This window comes from Mandrillus leucophaeus, unplaced genomic scaffold (genome assembly GCF_000951045.1).
Source record: "Mandrillus leucophaeus isolate KB7577 unplaced genomic scaffold, Mleu.le_1.0 Scaffold58, whole genome shotgun sequence".
Taxonomy (NCBI): Eukaryota; Metazoa; Chordata; class Mammalia; order Primates; family Cercopithecidae; genus Mandrillus; species Mandrillus leucophaeus.
Window position 1 is genome coordinate 3,717,753 of NW_012106252.1, and position 10,262 is coordinate 3,728,014.

Here is a 10,262-nt window from a genome sequence, read left to right on the forward strand (position 1 = left end):
GGCTCACTGCAACCTCTGCCTCTAGGTTCAAGTGGTTCTTCTGCCTCAGCCTCCTGAGTAGCTGGGATTACAGGCGCACGCCACCACACCCGGCTAATTTTTTGTATTTTTAGTAGAGACAGCGTTTCGCCATGTGGCCAGGCTGGTCTTGAACTCCTGACCTCAGGTGATCCGCCCGCCTTGGCCTCCCAAAGTGCTGGGATTATAGGCGTGAGCCACCGCACCCAGCCCATGTTATCTTAGTTTTGACCTAGTGTCCTTTTTCTATTGCAGAATCCCATCCAGGATCCCACATTACATTTAGTTGTCATGTCTCCTTAGGCTCCTCTTGGCTGTGACAGTTTCTCAGACTTTGCCTGTTTGGGATAATCTTGGCAGTTTTGAGCAGTACTGGTCAGGGATAGTGTAGAATGTCCCTCTGTTGAAATTTGATGTTTTTTTCATGGTTAGACTGGGTTCTGGGTCTCAGGGAGGAAGACCACAGAGGTAAAGTACCATTCCTATTACATCACATCAGGGGTGTGTACTATCAACATGACCTATCACTGTTGATGTTGACCTTGATCACCTGGCTGAGGTAATGTTTGTCAGGTTTCTCTACCAGAAGTTACTCTTTTTCCTCTTCTTCATATAGTACTCTTTGTGCACATCGTTTTTCTTTTTCTTTCTCTCTCTGATATTTTTCTTTTCTTTTACACTGCTCAAGACGCAAATGGTCCCTAAGACATTTGTGTCTCGTGCACACACAAATATTGATTTCAGGCACTGTTTCCAATTCTGTCATATTTCCACCAGTTCCAAAATGGATTGATTTGTCTTTGGAAATCCAGTCCTGCCTCCAAAACCTAGCAATGGGAGCTCTTCCTCCCCTGTAAATTCCCATCTGGGAGGTTGGAGACAAAGGCACGCAGCCCCTTCAGCATGCCCACATATCATCCACGAACCCTAGGGCGGCAACTGACTCAGAACCAAGGCCCTTATTAGTGCCTGATCAATCAGGGCAGAGTCCATGCATGTGGGTGACTTTCCAGGGTTGCCTCACTTTATACTTGTGTGGTTCATACAAACAACAGCAACATAACTGCTTTTTTTTTTTTTTTTTTTTGAGATGGAGTCTGGCTGTCGCCCAGGCTGGAGTGCAGTGACTTGATCTTGGCTCACTGCAACCTTTGCCTCCGCCTCCCAGGTTCAAGCGATTCTCCTGCCTCGGCCTCCCAAGTAGCTAGAATTACAGGCACGTGCCACCACCCCCGACCAATTTGGTAGAGATGGAGTTTCGCCATGTTGGCCAGGTTGGTCTTGAACTCCTGACCTCAAAGTGCTAGGATTACAGGCATGAGCCACCGCGCCTGGCCCTAATTTTTGTATTTTTTAGTAGCTGGGATTACAGGCGCACGCCACCACACCCGGCTAATTTTTTGTATTTTTACATACGGGGTTTCACCATATCAGCCAGGTTAGTCTCAAACTCCTGACCTCAAGTGATCTGCCTGCCACAGCCTCTCAAAGTTCTGGGTTTACAGGCGTGAGCCACTGCGCCTGGCCTTAATTTCCCTAAATATAGGAAATAAACATTAGTAATATTCTCCTACTGTAGATGAAGAAACAAAGAGGTTAAGTGACTCACCCAAGGTCGTGTGGTAAGAAGGTGGAGGAGTGGGCTCCATTCTGGGATCCTGTGACCCCAGGTAACTGAGCTTCTGGTGAGAACAGCATTTCCTGGACAGCCGCAGCTGGAGCGCTCCCTCAGAAGGGAGGGGGATGGTGGCATGGAGCCCAGGATGGGGCTGCCCCAAGGAGGGTTTTTTGGAGAGAGATCTTTTGGGGGTCCGCTCCAGAGTGACCTTTACCATTCTCTTTCCAGGTCAAAAGGCTGAGTTTCAAATTCTGGATAATGTAGACTCAAAGGGAAAGTTGATAGTGAAATTGCCCAAAAAAATAACAATTTCAGGCAGCTTCTAGGGCTCCCACGATCAGAAAATCGAGATAGCTGAGAACTGGATATCCCAGCAGTATCTGGATACCCTTGAGAACAGGTGAGGTTGGAGTTGGGCAGCAGGGAAGGAGGGGAAGAAGCCCATCTCGGGCACCAAGGGATTCAAGGGTGGCGGACCTGCTCTTTTACTTATTTATTTATTTTTATTTTTATTTTCCCTGCTTTTCATTAACTTTGTAGGGGACTGGCTCTCTAGGGCAGCCTCTCACTCTCTACTTCCAGGATTACTCCAGCCTGCCCTTTACACAAGCATGCCTTCCTCTTCTCTGCCTCCAGAAAACCTTCTCATTTACTCAGGAGCAGCCTCCAGGAAGCCTTCTGATGCCCCCAGTTCACTCACATCCCTGCTGTTCCCCAGGAAGGTTAATTCCTCTGACTTGGACAAACCTGGTGTGGTTTTTTTTTTGTTTTTTTTTTTGTTTGTTTTTTGAGACAGAGTCTCGCTCTGTCGACCAGGCTAGAGTGCAATGGCGCGATCTCGGCTCACTGCAACCTCCGCCTCCAAACCTGGTGGTTTAAGAGGCACTCTCCTTTGCTCTCCTCTGCTCTCCTGCACTGAGCTGCCCACATCAGTATTTTGTGCTTGTTTGCCTCTGCCTTGTGGGCAAGCCAGTGGCTTCCATGTTCGTCTTTCCCACTGGACTGGAAGCAACTTGTGACAAGGGACTGACTTTACTAACCTTTCTGTATGGACTCCAGGCACATAGTAGGTACTGAGTGAAAGAGAGCTGAAGTGAAGTACAATGAAAGCAGAGCACCCCTTGGAGGACATTTCCTGCATGGAGTGCAGCCACCCCACCCCAGCAGGGTGGCACCAATCAAATGCCACAGAGGTGCTGGTAGCTGGTGGGCAGGTGCTTCCAATTCAAGAGGACATCACTAGCCATGCCCTCAACAATAGTTCTGTGGTTGTTTTCCTCAGCTGGGATTGTTGGAGATTGAGGAGTAGCTCAGGGGAAGGTGCCCCGCAGTTTTCCTGGCCTTGCTCTCCTTGAGTGGAGTGGGAGCAGGTGCCTTTTTCCTTTTCCTTTCCTTTTCTTTTTTTTTTTTTTTTTTTGAGATGGAGTTTCACTTTTGTTGCCCAGGCTGGAGTGCAATGGCCCATTTTTGGCTCACTGCAACCTTTGCCTCCTGGATTCAAGAGATTCTTCTGCCTCAACCTCCTGAGGAGCTGGGACTACAGGTGTCCGCCACCATGCCTGGCTAATTTTTGTATTTTTAGTAGGGACAGGGTTTCATTCACCATGTTGGCCAGGCTGGTCTCGAGCTCCTGACCTCAGGTGATCCACCTGCCTTGGCCTCCCAAAGTGCTGGGATTACAGGTGTGAGCCACTCCGCCCAGGCCCCCTCTTTTTTTATTAATAAATTAAAAACAAAGGCTTACAATAAAACTTTACTGGTCCTTTGAATTACCCCTCCCTACCACAGTAGGGAGGGCCCTCGGAATTTTTCTGAGAGAGCTCAGTGTTTTCTTTTCTTTTCTTTTCTTTTTTTTTTTGAGACGGAGTCTCACTGTGTCGCCCAGGCTGGAGTGCAGTGGCCGGATCTCGGCTCACTGCAAGCTCCGCCTCCCGGGTTTACGCCATTCTCCTGCCTCAGCCTCCCTAGTAGCTGGGGCTACAGGCGCCCACCACCTCACCCGGCTAGTTTTTTGTATTTTTTTAGTAGAGACGGGGTTTCACCGTGTTAGCCAGGATGCTCTTGATCTCCTGACCTCGTGATCCGCCCGTCTCGGCCTCCCAAAGTGCTGGGATTACAGGCTTGAGCCACTGCGCCCGGCCTCAGTGTTTTCTATTATAGAATGCTTGTTTGTCAGGTGAGGGTATTGGTATCTATATGTGGGGTGGGGGCACTGGATAGGTAGGGGAAGGTCATTGGAGGCAGGGACCCATGTCTTCCTTGAGGGCCTTTTGATTGCAAATAGAAACTCCATCAGACATTTTAGGTCATAACATGAGTTTCCTCCAGCGGGAATGGAATCAGATGCTTCATGAGCCTAAGGGCAGGTGGTGCAGCTGGCTCCAGGGACTGGTGCAAGGAACTGGAGTCCCTCGTCAGAGAAGAGGGTGTCTTGGGCTTCACAGATGCCTATCTCAGTGTCATGGGAAGGGCACTCCCTTTGGATTTACACTGACCAGGGTTTGAATCCCAGCTCTACACTTACTACCTGTGTGGCCTTGGACCATTCACAACCTGTCACTAAGCCTCAGTATCTTTACGTGGAAAGTGGATGTAATTCTGCCTACCGTCACAGGATTGTGAAGGTTAAGTGGAAAAGTGTGTCTCACAGCTGGCACATTGTAATCCTCCATAAATGCTAGTGAATTCTTGCCCCACTTTGTTTGTATTTATTTATTTACTTATTTATTTTGAGATGGAGTCTTTCTTTGTTGCCCAGCCTGCAGTGCAATGGTGCAGCCTTGGCTCGTTGCAACCTCTGCCTCCCGGGTTCAAGTGATTCTCCTGTCTCAGCCTCCTGAGTAGCTGGGATTACAGATGTGTGCCTGGTGATCCACTCACCTCAGCCTCCCAAAATGCTGGGATTACAGGCGAGAGCCACCATACCCGGCCTCTCGCCCTACTTTGTACCCCACCCCTACCTCCACCCCAAGGTGGGTAAAGTGAACTGCGATGGGGTGCTGTGTTCCTTGGCTTTCCAGTCTCAGAAGCGATTAATCTTAAATGGGAGCTGGCTCACGGAGAGGGAGAAGAGTCAGTGGGAGGTAAGACCCTGAGATCCTCAACTCTGATCTCTCTCTACTGTCTCCAGGAAGCTGAAGAGGGAACTACCCTTTTCATTCCGATCAATTAATAGGAGAGAAAACCTGTATCTGGTGACAGAAACTCTGGAGATGGTAAAGAAAGAAACCCTGAAAAGCGACCGGCAATATAAATTTGGAAACGAGATTTTTCAGAGTCATCTCAGCTATGAACACAAGGTTAGGATCCTGGGAGGCAGGAACTGTGAAGGTCAGCGTTGGCCCACGCACCGCAGGTCAAGGCAATGCCAGCCCTAGACTCTTCCTTCACTCCTCTCCTAGCAGCCCTGCTGCTCTTGGCCACATTGCCCCAGGAAAGGGTGGGTGGCATTGCCCAGTCCCTCCCTTGTTACTCTCTAGCGATGCCCTCTTTTCATTTTCATTTTCTTTCTTTTTTTTTTTTTTAATAGACATGAGGTCTTGCTATGTTGTCCAGGCTGTCTCAAACTCCTGGGCTCAAGCAATCCACCCACCTCGGCCTCCCAAAGTGCTGGGATTACAGGTGTGAGCCCTGCGCCCAGCCTTCATTTTCGTTGTACATTTCCCATGGTTCATCATTACACAAGTGTATTTTTGCTTGTTTGTCTGTCTCCTTTCTAGGAGGCAGGAGGACAGGAGCCATGGTGCCTAGAACAAAGCAACTCCTCAGTAAACATTTGTTGAATGAACAGTGGCAACAGGATGAGTTTTGGCATCAGACGTGGGTTCAAATTTCAGCTCTGCCACTGTTTTTAGCTGTGAGACGGACTCACCTGCTGACCCCTCAGAGCCTCAGTTTTCTCGTCTATAAAATGGGGATACAAATGACTGCCTCACAGGGTTGTTTGGGAAATCAGGCAAGATAATGCACCTGGGGATCTGTCAATGTGAGCTCCTTTTTCCTAGGGCCAAAGGGAAGTGACCATCCTCCCAAATCGGGTCCCGAGCTATCGAGTAAAGCAGCTTGTCTTTCCCAACAAAGGAGACGATGAATAAGCAAAGGCTGATGGGGAACAGGATGGGGAGACCTAAACACACCAGTGAGGTGGGGGGTGGGATTCAACCAGACTCTGTCAGCCTAGGGTGGGTGGCTGGTGAGCTTGGAGGTTGTGGAGGGGTCCAGGGAAAAGGGTGGATTCAGCACTAGGAAGGACTGAGGCTCCATGCTGTGGCCTGGGGACCTGGACCCGCTGACTCAGGGTTTGCCTGAACATGACATAAGAGTCGTTAACTCCTCTCCCAGTCTCTAAAGAGAATAATTGTCTTTTTTGGCTGGGTGTGGTGGCTCACGCCTGTAATCCCAACACTTTGGGAGGCCAAGGTGGGCGGATCACCTGAGGTCAGGAGTTTGAGACCAACTTGGCCAAAGTGGTGAAACCCTGTCTCTATGAAATATATAAATATTAGCCAGGTGTGGTGGCGTGTGCCTGTAATCCCAGCTACTTGGGAGGCTGAGGCAGGAGAATTGCTTGAACCTGGGAGGCAGAGGTTGCAGTGAGCCGTGATCTCACCATTGCACTTCAGCCTAGGCAACAAGAGCAAAACTCTATCTCAAAAAAAAAAAAAAAAAAAAAGAACAGTTGTCTTTTTTTTTTTTTATTGGTGGCTGGTGTGGGGATTGAGAGGGACTGGAGAAAGGGAACTTACAGAGTGAGAACTGGTCTCTCCAATAACTTGTTTTTTCTCTCCCTTTTTGGTGCTTGTTTTGATATTTGTTTGAGGGACAAAACAAAATCCTTTCCAGAAGGTGAGTGAGCTGCTGGGCTTCCTGTTCGTCATTTCAGAATGGGCAAGAACACTATTTTTAAAAATGAAATTATAAAGTGGTTAGGTCCAAGGATGTAGTAGGATGCACCCACAGGTGGGAACCATGGCAAACGCAGGAGAAAAATTAGCCTGTTGGAGAAGAGTCTGGATTGTACGTTGGACTAGGGTTTCCAGGCTGCTGCTAGGACAACTTTGTGCTGGCAGTCAGCTGGATCCTGAGCTTACAGCCCTCCCTGAAGGCTTTTTGGCCTAGGAAGCACAATTAAATGACTTGGCCAGTTCCAGCATGACAGCACTGGCTGTGAAAAGGGTCCTGGACTGGAGTCAGGCAGTCTCAGGGTCTAGTCCCACCCTGCCACTCACTAGCTCTACAGCCTCTCAAGTCACAGTTTTCCTGACTTTATTTTAGTTTAATTTAATTTTTTGAGACAGAGTCTTGCTCTGTCACCCAGACTAGAGTGCAGTGGTGTGATCTCGGCTCACTGCAACCTCTACCTCCTGGGTTCAAGCAATTCTTCTGCCTCAGCCTCCCAAGTAGCTGGGATTACAGGTGCCCACCACCATGCCCAGCTAAGTTTTTTTTAAATTTTATTTTTATTTTTAGTAAAGACAGTGTTTCACTATATGTTGGCCAGGCTGATCTCAAACTCCTGACCTCAAGTGATCCACCCACTGCGGCCTCCCAAAGTGCTGGGATTACATGCGTGAGCCACCGTGCCTGCCCTTTCCTGACTTTGAAATAAAGGAGTAAGACTAGAAGGTCCCTGTGATTCTGAATTGTGTGGCTTCCTCTGGAATTTCTAGGTTTTCCCCTTGATGCCAGCAGGGTTGTACTGCCTAAGAGAGGTTGGAAAGGGATAGAGAAGTCTGACCCAAATTTGCAGAGCGACTGAGTGTATGCTGCCCCCTTTCTGGGCCTTGGCTTCTTCCTCAGTCATCTAGGCACGGTCCTATGACTGCCTGTTTTTGAGGATATGGGAGGGGTCTGCAAATACAGTGCTTTCCCATTGACACACACTGATGAGGATGCAGGCTCCCTGGTACCACCCGTCACCCGTGAGGGCTCAGATTGCAAGCGTGAAAACTTCCATCACTGGGAAGAGAAGTCTGCAGGGGACTGGAGGTGATCTAAAGATTCTGAAATAACTCTTCCTCTCTCTGCAGAGAAGGATGGTGCTTCATCCTGTTTAGGTAAGGGTGATAGCCAAGCGTGTTCAGGGTGGCTGCACCAACCCACCCTGAGTGGCTCAAGACTGCTGCTCAGGTGGGGTCAGCTGAGTAGGTATGAAGGAGGGGCACTGCCTAGCAGGTTTCAACTTTAGTCTGGAGGCTGAGTCTGTCTCCTCTAAACGCAGTGGTTCTCATTGGTTATACCCTGAAATCACACGGGGGAACTTTAAAACTAGTGGCGACTGAGTCCCATCTCCAGAAACGCTGACTTAATTGTGGGGGTATGGCCTGGACCTCAGGATTCGGAGTAACTCCTCAGGTGATTCTCATGCAGTCAAGGTTGAGAGCCACTGCTTTAACTTTCTCCAAATCCTAATTACTTCCAGTGTGGCCTGAGGACTGCACTTTGAATGGCAAGGACCAAATAACGAAGTTTTTGTTTTTTTCTGGGAGGTGGAGAAGAATTTGGGATTGGGACTAGACTGGGGGTGAGCTGGGGAGATGGAAGATGGAAGTGGGGTCAGTGGGAGGCAATGATGGTAGGTATCTCGGAAGAAGGATGCTTAATTTTAACACGGAAAGATTGGAAGAAGGGAAGATACAAAGAGGTGGTCTCCAGAAGACAGGCAGACAAATATCAGAGCCTCAGAAATAAAGCCTTTTGGGCTGGGCGGCCCAGGTTCTCAACTGCTGCCTCTACAGGAAAGTCTTTGGGTTCGGAGGATTCCAGAACCATGAAGGAGAAGTTGGAGAACGTGGAAAGTGTCCTCCAGGAACTGACGGAGGACAAGAGGAAAGATGTGCTAAACTTCCTCACTAAGTGCCTCGGCAGGGAGGAGCTTTGGCAGGATCTAGAGCAAAAAGTAAGAGCCCCTAAGAAAGCACTGGGGCAGAGAGAGAGGAGCCAGAGGGGAGGGCAGTTGGCACAGTGAGGATGGTCTGCTCTGGTGAGACTGGTGCTCATCTCCCACAACTCCTGGCCCTAGATATCTGAGGTCCTGATTTTCGGGGAGCTGCAGATGGAGGACCCAGTCAATCCTCTCCTAAGCAGCCTTTTTAATGCTGCTGGGATCTTGGTAGGAGCGCGTGCAGAGGCCATTCTGGACTTCCTGGATGCCTTGCTAGGTGAGGAAGGGTCTCGCTGTAGGCTGGGGTGGAGGAAGTGTGAGCAGAGAGGCCTGTGGGAAGTCACATCTTGGGAGGAGGGGCTGCACGTTGCTCTTCACAGTTCACAGGGGGGTACCCCTTCATGTCCCTCAGGCCAGGCATTGAGAGGCTGGTTCCTCGTCTATGACCTCCTGCAGGTCGAGAGGGAAGCAGGAGTCGCAGCAGAAGCCCGTTTGGAGCAACTCTCATCTAGCACTCCCAGGGGCTCTCTGGAACCTTTTGATGATGCATGTTCTGGGTGTGATCAGCCACTGAGGCCCTGTCCCACCATGTATCTCTCCTTTTTGCCAACCACTCTCTTTCTTTACCCCCAGAGCTGTCTGAGGAGCAGCATCTTGTGGCTGAGGCCCTGGAGAAGGGGACCCTTCCTCTGTTGAAGGACCAGGTGAGACAGCCTGGGCTGAGGGCCAGGGTCGTAGTGGAAGGGAATGCCCATATGCTCAAGGGACCCAGAAGTCCCAGGGTACAGCCCCTTCTTATTCCATGGTCTTCTGCCAGCTCACATCCATGCAGCTGGTTTGTAACAATTCCCTGGACACAGAGTTGCCAGGACAATTTGTAATGGGTTCTTTAGGCTCTGTTGTTTATCTATGGGCAAGAGAGGGGTGTAAATTGGTTAGTCTCAGGATAGCAGCTGGTGTGATCTTGAGTTCCAGTGCAGATTGACTAGCAGAGCCTGCCACTATGTTGAGAGAGTATGAAGCTCCCCGGGCTCTGCAGGAAAGAGTGCCATGATGGATTATCACGTCTGCCTGTCGGCTCAGCAGTAAGGAGTGTGGCCAAATATTTGCCATTTCTGGTATATCATTATTCCTAGCTTTTACAATCTGGTAGGTTTCCTTGCAGGTGAAACCTATCATGGAGCAGAACTGGGATGAGCTGGCCAGCAGTCCTCATGACGTGGACTGTGACCCTGAGGCACGAATTCCCTGTGCGCTGTATGTTGTTGTCTCTATCCTGCTGGAGCTGGCTGAGGGGCCTACCTCCGTCTCTTCCTAACCACAAAAACCCTTTCTCCCCACAAGCCTCTGGGTTCTCCCTTCACCGGTCTGTCCTCACCGCCATCGTCACTACCATCCTGTTACCAGTGGGACCTCTTTAAAACAAGCAGCCAACCATTCTTTGATGTATCCCATTCACTCCGTGTTAACGTCCAAAATCAGCCTGGATTTTATGCTTCTAATTAAAAGTGGCAGGTTGTGCATGTTAATTTTGTCTCTTGAAGCCTCACTAAATGACAGTAAAGCGATAGAAAAGCTTTGTATAAACCTACAAGGATGAAAAGAATGCAGCAGCAGATAAGAAACTTTAACACATCTTTGGAAGCTAGAAAGCAATGAAAGGAGAGCAGGCTGGGAGGTGTAGGACTGGGAGTAGACAGGAGATTGCTGTTTTTATCATCAGCCTTCTATTTATTTATTTAT

At 49.3% G+C, this 10,262-nt stretch overlaps 1 protein-coding gene across 1 annotated transcript in view; it reads left to right on the forward strand.

The window, feature by feature from the left end:
• GSDMB (gasdermin B) overlaps positions 1 to 10,048 on the forward strand; it is a 12,798-nt gene extending 2,750 nt beyond the window's left edge. The window contains 9 exon segments of the mRNA XM_011998983.1: positions 1,865 to 2,036; positions 4,767 to 4,935; positions 5,641 to 5,715; positions 6,433 to 6,481; positions 7,666 to 7,692; positions 8,374 to 8,534; positions 8,658 to 8,796; positions 9,153 to 9,223; positions 9,685 to 10,048. Of these exon segments, the coding sequence (XP_011854373.1) occupies positions 1,865 to 2,036; positions 4,767 to 4,935; positions 5,641 to 5,715; positions 6,433 to 6,481; positions 7,666 to 7,692; positions 8,374 to 8,534; positions 8,658 to 8,796; positions 9,153 to 9,223; positions 9,685 to 9,837 (1,016 nt within the window). The 3' untranslated portion in view covers positions 9,838 to 10,048.
• The last annotated feature ends 214 nt before the right edge of the window (positions 10,049 to 10,262 follow it).